This window comes from Daucus carota, chromosome 3 (genome assembly GCF_001625215.2).
Source record: "Daucus carota subsp. sativus chromosome 3, DH1 v3.0, whole genome shotgun sequence".
Lineage (NCBI taxonomy): Eukaryota > Viridiplantae > Streptophyta > Magnoliopsida > Apiales > Apiaceae > Daucus > Daucus carota.
The window spans coordinates 51,903,459-51,917,380 of NC_030383.2; the positions used below are offsets into that span (position 1 = coordinate 51,903,459).

At 50.6% G+C, this 13,922-nt stretch overlaps 1 protein-coding gene across 1 annotated transcript; it reads left to right on the forward strand.

Annotated features, from left to right (window-relative positions):
- The first annotated feature begins 785 nt into the window (after window positions 1-785).
- Window positions 786-6,245, forward strand: LOC135151572 (uncharacterized). Its single transcript, XM_064090116.1, has one exon. The coding sequence runs from the start codon at window positions 786-788 to the stop codon at window positions 6,243-6,245; it is 5,460 nt and encodes a 1,819-aa protein (XP_063946186.1).
- The last annotated feature ends 7,677 nt before the right edge of the window (window positions 6,246-13,922 follow it).

Here is a 13,922-nt window from a genome sequence, read left to right on the forward strand (position 1 = left end):
CAGGACTTGGAGATCCCCAAAGTCAGACCTCATCATTACTAAGTACAAGGCAAACAGGATAATAGGCATGCACAAATCCCACAAAAGGACAGAGAAAAGGACAGTAGCTGCACCAAAACAGCCACCCATGCTGGGGAGTGTCCACAGACCCATTCCCGCCACTGTAGCAACAGTGGCGGCCAAGGGCCTATATAAAGGACTCCCCAGCCAAAGTAGAAGGTAAGTGCAAAATTTAACCCCAAAAACTCTCAAAAAGCATCTATCACCATATATTTAGAGTGAAAACTCTCTGATTTCCCTTACTTGTCAAGCACATCCAAATCACTGATTATCACGCCGGAGGCGCCTCGCGGGATGTCACCCCCCGTGTAGCGTTGTTTTGCAGGTTAGGTTTGGCCTGAAGCTTCCCGGAACAGTGCATTGGAACCCTAGACGAGATTTGGAGTTATCATTTGGCGCGCCAGGAAGGGGACTTCTCCCTAAGAGAAACCTAACCGCATCCCTAGAAGTTGGGTGAATTTATGCAAACTCGATCCGGACTCATAGTAAGTCAGACCAGCAACGTGGCAAACCCTCGCCCAAACATGCAAAACACCAACCTGCTAAATCCCGACCCTACAAACCCTAACGCTCAAGTAGTCGGCGACGACGTGCTCCTACAAGACCTATCACCGTCCGGAAACACCGTCCCAAGCGCGGGACAAAACGCCAACGCAATACCCCCCCCACTCGTTCAAGGGGGGCCCATTGACCTGACAAAATTCACACAGCAACAGATCGACATAATGCTAAAAGTGGCATCTGCCTTCCCACAACCTAGGGGGGAGGCACGCGGAAACCATGAACCCCGAGACGAGGAAGAGCGAAGTGAAGCTCATAGCCAACCTCGCCCTCAAAAGTCCACAGCATCGCACCTTGGACCGTCACAAAACACGAACCACAAAAACCACGGTGGCCAGCAACACCGCCCCTCAACCTGGAAGGAAAATAGGAGAATCCGGGATCTGAAAAAAGAGCTCGAGGCCAAGCAAGCAGAGTACGAAAAGGCCCGCGCCCGTCTCGAAGGCCGTCGTACCGAGACCCCTGAGGTTCGCAACGACACAGGAAGCGTCAATCCCTCCAACGCGGACATGCTCAATACGCTCATGGCCCTGAAGAAGCGCCTCGAGGACGGCACCAGTGGTGAAGCCGGAGAATCCCCTTTTACAAAGAGGCTCGAAGACGAACCAAAGCAAAGGCACATCAAGCACCTCAACCTGAACCCCTTTGACGGGATGGGAGATCCCGAGGAACACCTCAGCTACTTCAACCAACTGGCTCTGCACTACGAGTACCGCGACCTCACAAAATGCCGTTTCTTCGCCGCCACCCTGAGGGGAAGCGCGCAGCGGTGGTTCAGTCGCGTCCCGGCCAGGAGCATAGACACTTGGGCCGACTTTAAAAGAGCATTCCTGAATAAATTCAGAGCAAACCAACCTCAGGAGGTGCACACTTCCTACTTACAAACCATCGGGCAAAGAGAAGGGGAATCCCTGCAGAGCTACATCAACCGCTTCAAGGAAGCGGTCAATAAGATCATCTGTGTAAACGAGATAGAGGCTCTCGTCCATTTGAAGAGAGGACTTGACCCGTATGAGTGCGAAAAATATGTTGTCAAACTAATGGAAGTCCAGCCCACAACATTAGCCAAGGCATATGACCTAGCGTCCCAAGCCGTCACGGAAGCGGAATCTCTGGCCGTGTTAAAACGGGCACGAGCACCTCCCGCTAGCAATCAGAAACACTACCCCCGTGAACGACACGCCCCGTACCAAAAACCCGTGGAGCAAATGCAAGTTCAAACTACACATGGACCTCCCGCCAACAAAAACAACAACATATCCGTAAAAGATCGTCTGGGCCCCGCGGTGGGTTTCCGCCCCGAGAAGCGCCCTGAGCCTAATTGGACTAAGTTCAGCCTCAGCCGGTCTGCCCTGTTAAGAGACATTAAAAACAAGCCATTTTACCAAGCACCGCCAGCCATGTGGACAAACCCGGAGGACCGGAACAAAGAGCGCCACTGCGAATATCACGAAACACATGGGCACTCTACGGATAGCTGCCTCGCACTCAAACATTTCCTGGAACGACAAGCTAAAGCGGGAAACCTAAACCAGTACCTCCCTCGCGATTTACCACCACCACCGCCACAAGACCACCGAGACGGTAGAAATGTGGTCAATCCCGTCTTCGGCGGCACCGTCACGCCCCCTGTCCCCAGCGGGCCTTCAGTATATGCAATCGCCCAGGGAGAGGTGCACAGCCCCATATGCTTCACACATGCAGACTACGAGGGCATCAACCCGGATCACAACGAAGCCCTAGTCGTATCCCTGGTCATAGCCGAAAATGAGGTAAAAAGAATATTGGTGGATAATGGTTCCTCTGCGGACATCTGCTTCCAACACACCTGGGATCGACTGCGCCTGAACAACGCGGTCCCCGAACCTTGCCTGGAAGAGACACCTCTGTACGGTTTCGGACACAACGCCGTGCCTATAGCGGGAGTAGCCCATCTGCCAGTCACCTTCGGGTCACCACCCCACCAAATCACCAAGACAATCAAATTTTACATCATTAACACAGTTTCCTCATACAACATGATCCTAGGGAGGCCAACCCTGAATGCACTCAGAGCAATCCCATCGACCTCACACCTCAAAATGAAGTTCCCAACCCCCACAGGAATAGGCGAAATCAAGGGGGATTCTGAAACCTCGAAACGATGCTATGGGATAGCCTTAGTCCTAGCGGCCACCGAGCCCGGAAACATCAAGCGGGAGAACGCCAACAAACGAAAGCAGGAGAAACGAAAGAAACACGCTGAAAACCTCCAAAGGAAGAACAAACGACACCGAGAGGTGCAAGTCATAGAAACCCATGATCCCACGCACGAAGAACCTCCGCGCATGGACGCCGAACTCAAAAAATGCTTGTTACGGGATGAGCAACCCGTGGCAAAACCCGCTGTGGCAACAGAGCAAATTCAGCTCTCTCCTACCGACCCTACACGGAAAATCAGCATTGGGGCCGGTTTGGAGTCAGTGTTCAAGAAGGAACTTACAGATCTACTGCGCGAGTACGCGGACGTTTTTGCATGGAGCCCAAAAGACATGCCCGGCCTCGATGAATCCGTGGCCATGCACAAACTGAGTGTCGACCCCAAGAAGGCGCCAAAAAAGCAGAAGCGGCGCAACTTCGCTCCTGACCGCCAAAAAGCAATCGACGCGGAAATAGACAAACTGTTGGACGCAGATTTGATCTGCGAGGTCTCATACCCGGATTGGGTGGCAAACGTCGTGCTCGTAAAGAAAGCTAACGGGAAATGGCGCATGTGCGTCGATTACACAGACCTTAACGCAGCATGCCCTAAGGACCCGTACCCGTTACCAAGCATAGACCAGCTCATTGACGCAACAGCCGGGCACCTCATGCTCAGTTTCATGGACGCCTTCTCAGGATACAACCAGATTAAGATGGCACCGGAAGACTGTGAGAAAACTGCTTTCATCACTCATAGAGGAGTATACTGCTACAAGGTCATGCCTTTCGGCCTCATCAACGCGGGCGCCACCTACCAACGCATGATGAATAAGATCTTCGCACCCCAACTGGGACGCAACATGGAAGTCTATGTCGATGACATGATTGTCAAATCTATGCTCCAAGAGACGCACCTGACCGATTTGCGGGAATGCTTCGCAAACCTCAGAAAACACAACATGAAACTTAACCCCGACAAATGCACTTTCGCCCTAGGAGCGGGAAAGTTCTTGGGTTTCCTGGTAAGCCAACGCGGGATCGAGGCCAACCCGGAAAAAATCCAGGCCGTCATTGACATGCAGCCCCCAAAAACCATCAAGGACGTTCAACGCCTCACAGGGCGCCTCGCAGCATTGCGACGATTCATATCAAAGCTGGCGGAACGATGCCTCCCTTTCTTCGACACCCTCAAAGGAGCACTCAAAACCAAAAAGCTCACATGGACTGAGGAATGCCAAAAGGCCTTTGAGGACCTCAAAACGTACCTGGCCTCTGCGCCACTCTTGACGACCGCGTCCCCTAGCGAACCATTGTCACTATACCTGGCAGTTTCTGACAAAACGGTGGGCGCAGTGCTTATTAAGGAAGCAGAAACGGTGCAAAGACCAGTTTACTATGTCAGCCAAACACTAAAGGATGCAGAAACCCGCTATCCCAACACAGAGAAAACAGCCCTAGCCCTTGTCATGGCAAGCAGAAAGCTTCGCCACTATTTCCAGGGGCGAGAAATACGGGTCGTCACGAACCAACCCTTGCGCAAAATCCTCCACAAGCCTGAGTTGTCAGGACGACTTATTAACTGGGCGATCGAGCTCAGTCAATTTCACCTCACTTACGTCCCGAGGACCGCGATCAAAGCACAGGCCCTGGCAGACTTCGTCGTGGAATGTAACTTTGCTAAACCCGACGAAGAAACACCGGACAACCAACAACCCCTCCCGGTCGCGGAAGGGTGGAAGCTTTACGTGGACGGTTCCGCCACCAACACCAGATGCGGAGCCGGAGCCATACTCATTAGCCCTGATGGTTTCTGCATAAAACAAGCCCTTCAGCTCAACTTCAAGGCCACCAACAACCAGGCGGAGTATGAGGCCCTGCTTTCAGGTTTAGACCTCGCCCTAACTCTACAACTGCAAAATCTTACCATATACAGCGACTCCCAGCTGGTAGTTCGCCAAACAACAGGTGACTACGCGGTCAAGGATTCAATTCTAGCTCAATACCAACAACTAGTGCAGACCCGCTTGTCCACACTCAAAAGCTACCAGCTCCACCAAATAGACCGGGAAGACAACTCATTGGCTGACAGCCTATCCAAACTCCTAGAGGGAGAATACACGACCTCGGATGGCCCCGTCTACTTCCTATCTCTCCCGCATCCCTCGACAGAGGTCAAGGAACAGCTCAGCATTGCGCTCAACGAGGACAACTGGATGACCCCCCTCGTCGCTTACCTCCGGAACGGAACTCTGCCAGCCGAGCATAGCAAAGCCCGGCAGATCAAGGCAAACGCAGCCAAATTCTTCCTACAAGACGATGTTCTCTACCGTCGAAACTTCGACTCCCCCATTCTCAAATGCGTCGATGACGACGAAGCAACATACTGCATGCGGGAAGTTCACGAGGGCATATGCGGGGATCACATGGCGGGCAAGGCCCTTACACATAAAATCTTGCGCCAAGGATATTACTGGCCAACCATGGCAAAAGACTGTAAAGCCTTTGTCAGAGCATGCCACCAATGCCAGCTTTTTAGCAACGTGCCACGCGCAGCCCCCGCAATCCCAGTCTCAATACTCTCCCCTATCCCGTTCGCAGTGTGGGGAATCGACATTATGGGACCATTCCCCAAAGCCCGCGGAGAACTCCAATTTGTCATGGTGGCTATCGATTATATGACCAAATGGGCAGAAGCCAAAGCACTCAGAACCATCACCCAAGAAGACGCAATCCGGTTTGTCCGCAACCAGATAATCACCCGGTTCGGTATCCCCACAACTCTCATCTCCGACAACGGGACACAGTTCGTAGGAAAGAAGTTCACCACCTTCCTCTCTGATCACGGGATCAAGCACAAAAAAGCATCGGTATGCCACCCGCAAAGCAACGGACAAGTCGAAGTCACAAATCGCATCATCCTTCGCGGGCTAGAAAAAAGCCTCACAGAATCCAAGAAAAAATGGCCAGAACACCTACCCCAAGTCCTATGGTCCTACCGCACCACGCAGAAAACAAGCACAGGGGAAACACCATTTAAACTAGCATTCGGGGCAGAAGCACTGGCACCAGTGGAAATAGGATCACCGTCCTTCCGCATGCAAAATTTCAACATCAACGACAGCATTGAGGGAATGCGGACTAACTTAGAGTTACTGGACGAGGTCCGTGCAGACGCAGTCCAGAAAATGGAGCTTTACAAAGAAAAAACAAGGGACTTCTTTGGAAAACGGGTCCGAATGCGGGCATTCCAGGTGGGAGACTTAGTCAACAGGGCAACCGAGGCATCAGACCCGCGCCACACGGGCAAGCTAATGCCCAAGTGGGAAGGCCCATATAAAATAGCACAAGTTATCCGTCCCGGTTCTTACAAACTATCCCATTTGGATGGCACGGAGGTCAACAATACTTGGCACGCAGAAAAACTCAAGAAATATTATCAGTAGCAGACATGGCCTAATGATTCATAGCATGTAAACGGGCATCCTTTTGGACTTATATATATTATTAACGATGTTTTCCGTTAATTTGCGTCTTGATGATTCATCCAACAAGAAGCACATAAAAAGCACATTATATAAAGCACATCTCAACAAAAGCACATAAAAGCACATTTACGCACAAGACACAAAGACAACTTATCATATATAATCCATATCTTACAAAGATCGGCTAAAGGCCGCCGCGGGAACAACGCTACCCGGGTCAAGCCACGGTCACGGGTACCAAGCATATTGCAAACGCACGCACACGGGAAATACAAACAACAATGCACCCCCGAAACATGTAACGGGGGTACTTAGGAAATACAACAACCAACGCGGCGATAGCGCCTTCTAAAAAGCCTCATCCTCCTCGCTCGAGTCACTCGCGGAAAGCTCGTTGTGAATAAGCTGCAACTGCGCCCAGATCGCACCACGACGCTTCACCTGGCGGGCCCGAACGCGCTCCATCTTCTTGTGATAAGACTCATGCAGGTCTTTGTTTTTCTGCATCAACTCCTCAAGGGCACCCCGGGCACGAGTGCTAAGCGGCTCATCAATCCACACTTCATAGTAACAATCACCCGCAACACAAGCTTCCATGCGCCGCCCAGCATTCCGGCCACCCCAGATAGTCTTCATCACAACGGGACGATCACAGTAACAGCGAGAGCCTACAGGATTGGACATGATTAACACAATTTTTTGCAAAACACAAGGATAAAACAACAAAGGAGTGAAGGAGCATAATACCTTCGTTTGGGAGACAGGCTATTTATACTACTCCCGTGCACGTGCCTAGCAGCCACCTGTCACGAAACAAGCATATAACCTAGGGAAGGACGACTAACGCCATCCCTCCCCTGGACCAAATTCACACGCAACAACAAAATGTAGCAAAGCATGGCCGTGTATCCGCCACCATGCCCTGACAACGGCAAAGCTCCAACCTGTAGACTCAAGCAACACAAAGCACAAACACAAACACGCAACCAAAACAGCAAACAAAAGCATATTATAAGCAAGCACAAATCCACACACAAGTCACCCGCCATGGTACGGCAAATTACAGTCCCAAAAGAATAAGTTCAAATAGCCTAACCAGCCAAGTTCAAACGTAACTTAAAAAGCAACAGTTTAGAAACAAAGGAGCTAAATGGTGGGAGTCTCAGTCGAATCATCAACAAGCTCTTCATCCCCCTCTGGGGTAGCAGCCTCAGTCCCGGGTTGTTTCTCTGCATCAGCCATGACCGTGTCCGGGTTCTCTCTTTCCTCAGCTGCGGAGCGGAAAACCTCTGTCTCCTCCACCGCGGGATTCTCATCCACGGTTTCCAAAGTTTTTGGACTCTTTGTCCCAGCACTGCCTCCAGAGCTACCACCCGCACTCTCGAGCTCCTTCACCCGGTCAGCAAGCTTCTTGTTCTTCTTCTTCCTCTTGTGCGCCTTTGATTTTGCTTTTTTCAAGGAAGATGCCAGATCCGCCACCCGCTTCTCCAAAGCGTCCACACCGGAAGAAGAACCACCCGCGCCCGCAACTAAGCTCAAATACTCTGCACTTTCTTTCACAGAAGAGACTCCATCCTCAAAAGCTTTGGCCAAGGCAGCCCGGTATTCAACACCAGCCTGATATTTCCGAATGGCCATCTCCTCAGTGGGCCGCGACGCAACCAAAGCTTCAGCTTCTTCAGCACGCTTACGCAACTCGGTAAAAGTCCGCTCCGAGGCCGCCTCCTTCCCCTCCCAAAACAGCCTTTGAGTCTCCAACTCCTTGTCCACAAGACCCCTTCGATCCGAAAGCACCTGCCAGTCAGCTTTGAGAGTCTCCATTTCTTGGGCAAGTTCTTTCTTTTGATCCTCGACTGCATGGAAGTTTTCCACCAAGGTTTTCTTTTGACCTTCAAGATCAGCAACCTGCTTCCGAAGTACAATGTTATCCTGGCGGAACATTTCTCCTCGGGTGCTTAACGCCAAGTCATACCCTCGAGCCTGCAACAACCATCAGAAAACATATCACAACCCACATACACTAAATTAAACGCTAAGTACAAAAAGCAACCGCACGACACATACCTTCCTGTGATGGAGCTCGGAACGGCGAACCAGCTTTTTCCATCCCAACCCATCCAACTTCTCAAGATCATCTTCAGTGAGGCCAACCTGTCCTGGTGGCCCGGCTCCAAACAAATTGCCTCGCCCCACACGGCGGGCATCCACAGGTCCTAATTCATCTTCGGTCCCGGACGCATCCCCAACACTAACACCCGCCATCAAATCCACATTGCCGCGACGCTTCACGCGGCGCCCAATCTGGGCACTCAAGGTCAACTTTCGGCCACTGCCGGCACTGCGAACCCGCTTTCTCCGCCTGGGAACCTCGGGGGTCTGTCCCTCTGTTGTCAGGTTCTCCCGCATCAATACGGTCGACGTCCCGCCAACCTCAGCACCTTCGTTTTCTTCAGCTGCACGGGACGATCCCGCCTCCACAGCTTTCCCGCCAGCCTGTGTACCGACCTCGGTTTCACCCTCACCGCCCAGACCATCGTCAAACTCACCCGCGGTGGTATGATCGCCACCTCCCCTTTCTTCGCTGTCCGCAATCTCATGGATCTCAGGACTCCTTTCAACATCCTCTCCATCATCCTCCGCATCCCCAAACACATCTTGGTTTTCCACCTCCTCACTTGGCACATTTTCAGCCTGCTCAGTCGCGGGCTCCGCTTCATCCCTCAGAAGCGGCACGCGGCCTCGGGACGCCGTCCCCGATGTAGGGGCCCCAATGGCTGTTCCCGCGGGTTGCACCACCGCGCCCCGTGTCGCCCTGGCAGCCGCGCGTCCCGCCCGGCTTTGAGCCGGCGTACGTCGCCTTACCTGCGACCGACCTTCACCTTCACCCCTGGCAGCACCCCTATACCTAGGGGGATTTCTGTTCAGTAGACCCGTTAACAAGGTTATCTCTTCCTCCTCAGTCATGCCCTCCAAAGTCGGCAACTCCGTCAATCGCGGGTCCAGAACTGCAAAATCAAACAACATATCACAAAACTGCAACGCCAAAAAGCCGCAAGCACAAAGCAAACTCACCCAACACTTAGTAAAGTAAAAACTTACGCAGGTATAATTGCAGCCTCCCGTTCTCAAAGAAATCGTTCTTGGTCCAGGTACTCTTCAATGCCTTCGTAATACCAACCAATATCTCCACATCAACCGCGGACAAGTGATCCCGCGGCGCACGATAGCTCTTCTCTACTTTCCGAGCCATATTGGGCATCCACGCCAATTCGCCACCCGTCACCACCATAAACTCATACTGCCAGTCCGTCATGCTGTTCGGAAAATCAAATGGTGTATAATCCACAAGCTCTCTACCAATCACGCTGCTCTTGTTGGCAAAAGGCAGCTCCACAAACGGCTTAGCCGTGCTAGTCTTGATATTAAAAAGGTGAAAAAAGGCCTTCAGTGTAGGCTGCTTCGCCAGAGCGGTGCAACTCGCTATAAACCAGTTAATAGCCCGGATCGCGTTGGGCGTGATCTGCGAAATAGAACACTTCAGATGCACGCAGACAAGGTCCCACATGAAGCGATGCATCGGGAACCTCAAACCCGCCTTCAACTGCTCCAAGGTCACGCAGATGGACCCGCCAGCACCCCGATGGTGCAGCCTTTCATCATCACGGGCAGCCCTCCAGCTATATTCGCTACCAAACCGGAACAGCTTCGACATATACGGCCCATATTCCGCAACATTAAACGTACTCTTCCTATGAACATGTTCGCAACCGGCCAATTCCAGCTCCACCTTGGCATTATTTATCTCCACCGGGCGTATCTTGGCGGCCCGGTAGAAGCTGCTCTGATCCTCAAAAAACCTGTAATGCAGGTCTTTAGGAGGAAGCGGAATGGTAAACCGCGGAAAATCCCGCCATCGACCAGACAAGCTAATCAACGGTCTTGCCTCCCGCGTCGCGGGATCGAAATAATCTTCCCCAGGCATGGCATCCATCTCTTCTTCAGTACCCAAGTGAATAGCTTCCAGAAGAACCTCTCTCGCCGCAGCAGTCATCAATTACCTACAGGACAGCCACACAAAAAAGAATCCATTACACACATTATCCTCATCCCGTCAACATTAGCGGCATACAGACAGACAAAAACACATTTCACAACACAACCCCTTTTTTGTTACCCGCGACCCCCATACAAACATATTATCAAACACCTACAGTACAAACACGTGCAACCGCCGCATATTACAAACCTTAAAACTTCGACCTAACCCTAATGGGCCACAACCCGAGACGACAATCCCGAGGTCGCTACACCGCCCTCAGACCGCAAACGCCACCATAAAGACGGCAGCCACGGCGACCAAAAGCTTCACTACTACCACCACAAATCAAAGACGAAAACACAAGCACTCAAACGTTTCAAACAACTGGGGTGGACAAGCCCTAAAACACCGAGCTACTCACACTACGGCGCAGAAACACGATTACGACACTCATAAACGCCGGCGAGCAACCAAGTACATACAGGACAGTAAGAGCGACAACAAACAAGATGAAAAAAGCAAAGTATGCAAGGTACAACTCAAACAGCAAAATGAAGAGAAAAGACGAGCATAAACAAAAAGAATCGCCGGCGATGCTTACTTGTTAACGGAAATGACAAAGAGAACGGTTACACGCTACTCCCCCGATCGACCTCTCGCAACTTGCAAGTGAAAGAGCAGAGCACTTCGGAAAAACTAAAGCTTCAGACAAATATACTCAGAACTGGTTTTTTAGACATACATATATACCCCCACAATTACCAAGAGATGCATTAACTGCATGGCCACGTGCACACACACGATTGGCTCAGAAACTGCACCATCACACCCACCCCTCCTCAAAAGCCGCATAAACCGTACTTCATCCCCAAAAAACCCCAACTTTGAAAACCGGTGTCTTTTCGTTTGCCACTATAAACAAATACATATATGTCACCCCACTTATCAAATCTTACCCACAACATTCTCCGCATTCAATATTATTCCCCATTTATTACTCAATTTATTACAAGTAATGAATTGGTCGAAGACAAAAAGCATAAATGCAAGCAAGCCAAAAGCCAGCGGGAAGCCACACAATTCACATATATATATGTTAAAAATTTTTACAAATCAAAGCGGACTCAGTCCGCGACAAGGGAGCCCTATTCTACAGCTGAGCCTCCAAGTCCGCGATGCGGGCTTGGACATCCTCTAGTCGCTCTTGCAGCTCGTCCCTCTCTTCCCGGGCCGCAGCCAGCCTCTCCGCCACCGTAGCCTCCGGCGCGGGTTCCGGCCGATCAATAGGCACATACCACCGCCCATTGATCTGCACCGCCGCTCGCCCGCGTCCCGGAACCAGCATCCTCTCATACACCTCCTCAAGGAGGTCGTCGTAGGGAAGGCCATCTTCCAGCATATCAGCCAACCTCCTAGCAAAAGGATCGGTCGGCAAGTCATTGAACAAAGTGAGAAGTTCAACCCTTCTCATCCAACGCATCTGCGTCCTGTAACTACCACTGGACACATCACTACCATTGCTCACAGACGCCGAAGAATTATCAGACATTTTTTTTTTTTTTTTTTTACGGTGCTTCCACAAGAACAAGAACGATTTGACGATTAGAAGAGAGGAAAGAAGATGAACGCACAGATGAAGTGCACAAATGAACTTCTCCAGCCCTTATATAGCCACAGCCACAGCCCCGCAATAAAAGCAGATGGAGTTCCCGAAGCGTTCAAACTTCCAACAGGCGTTTCCTAGGTCAACTATAACTCAAACGCACCTGGAAACCCAGCGGTCAACAGTCTCCTCAGTGAATGTCTGTGCAGTGCATTTAATGCACACGGACACCCACACCCTTACCGGTCACCCGAGTCAAATATCCACGACCATACCACTGTCACTCCCAGTATCGTCCCGCTAGCTAAACTTCCCTCATTATTGGCCGCGTCCAATACTTGGGGGGCACATTTTCATTTTTATTCAAATTTTTATCTTCCCTCATTATTGGCCGCGTCCAATACTTGGGGGGCACATTTTCATTTTTATTCAAATTTTTCTAACTTCCCTCATTATTGGCCGCGTCCAATACTTGGGGGGCACATTTTCATTTTTATTCAAAATTTTTATCTTCCCTCATTATTGGCCGCGTCCAATACTTGGGGGGCACATTTTCATTTTTATTCAAATTTTTATCTTCCCTCATTCTTGGCCGCGTCCAATACTTGGGGGGCACATTTTCATTTTTATTCAAATTTTTATCTTCCCTCATTATTGGCCGCGTCCAATACTTGGGGGGCACATTTTCATTTTTATTCAAAATTTTTATCTTCCCTCATTATTGGCCGCGTCCAATACTTGGGGGGCACATTTTCATTTTTATTCAAATTTTTATCTTCCCTCATTATTGGCCGCGTCCAATACTTGGGGGGCACATTTTCATTTTATTCAAAATTTTACTTCCCTCATTATTGGCTGTGTCCAATACTTGGGGGGCACATTTTCATTTTATTCAAAATTTTACTTCCCTCATTATTGGCTGTGTCCAATACCTGGGAGGCACATTTTCATTTTATGCAAAATTTTTAATTACTTCATTATTGGCCGCGCCCAATATTTGGGGGCCACCAACCTCATTTTACTACGTGTTTTGTTTCGCTTTAAAACCTTATCGCAGGAACAAACTCAAACACAGGAGCAACACAAGGCAATATGCGAATAAACAGTTTCACATTAAGGCGGAAATAAGAATACAATCAGACACGGGCTAATCCCGCGTCGAAGATGTCTAGGGAAGTTGAGCTTCCAGATCCGCGATGCGCTCATCCACGGCTTCCAGCCTGGCGAGCAGGCCTTCCCTCTCCACCTCCGCGTCCCGCAACCGCTCCCGCACCGTCACACCGGGAGGGACCGGCGGGTTGTCAATCGGCACCATCAACCGCCCATCCACCTCCTCCGCGTCCCGGGCACGACCCGGTAGCAGAAGCTCGTGGTAAACAATCTCCAGAGCAGACTCAGAGGACTGCTCCTCGTCCTCCAGGGCCTCCGCGATTCTCACAGTGATAAGCTCGGCCGGCAACCGGCGAATCCGGTTGATCAGATCCTGCCGCCGGCGCCACTCGATCGACCGGCCATGGTACAAATTAGAACTAGCTGCAGAACTGTCGGAAGACATATCACCTGCACAAAACAAACCAAGACGAGACGACGGGTTAAAAATTCCGATCAAACAACAAAACAAAAAATAGATGATCACTACGCCGGAAAAGCCTAGAATCGAACACTAACCAAGATTGCAGAGACAAGCTTTTACAAAGATAAACGATGAAATGAGCACTTCTCACCGGACGAAAACTCCCTTTATATAGACAGCACTACCCAGCCCTTTGAACTTCAGCCGTTACTTCCCTAGGCAGTTGAAGCGCCAAAAATACACATCCATCACCCCAGTCAGAAGCTTCATACATGTATCTGTGCCAGTAGTTAATTGGCACAAAAATCCGCACAAAATACCATCAGTCAAATTAATCTTGCATGCAATTACGGCATCGACCGCTCACAGTAAGCCACGTGGAAAACCGTACCCTCCCCATACTGAACGACAAGACCAGGC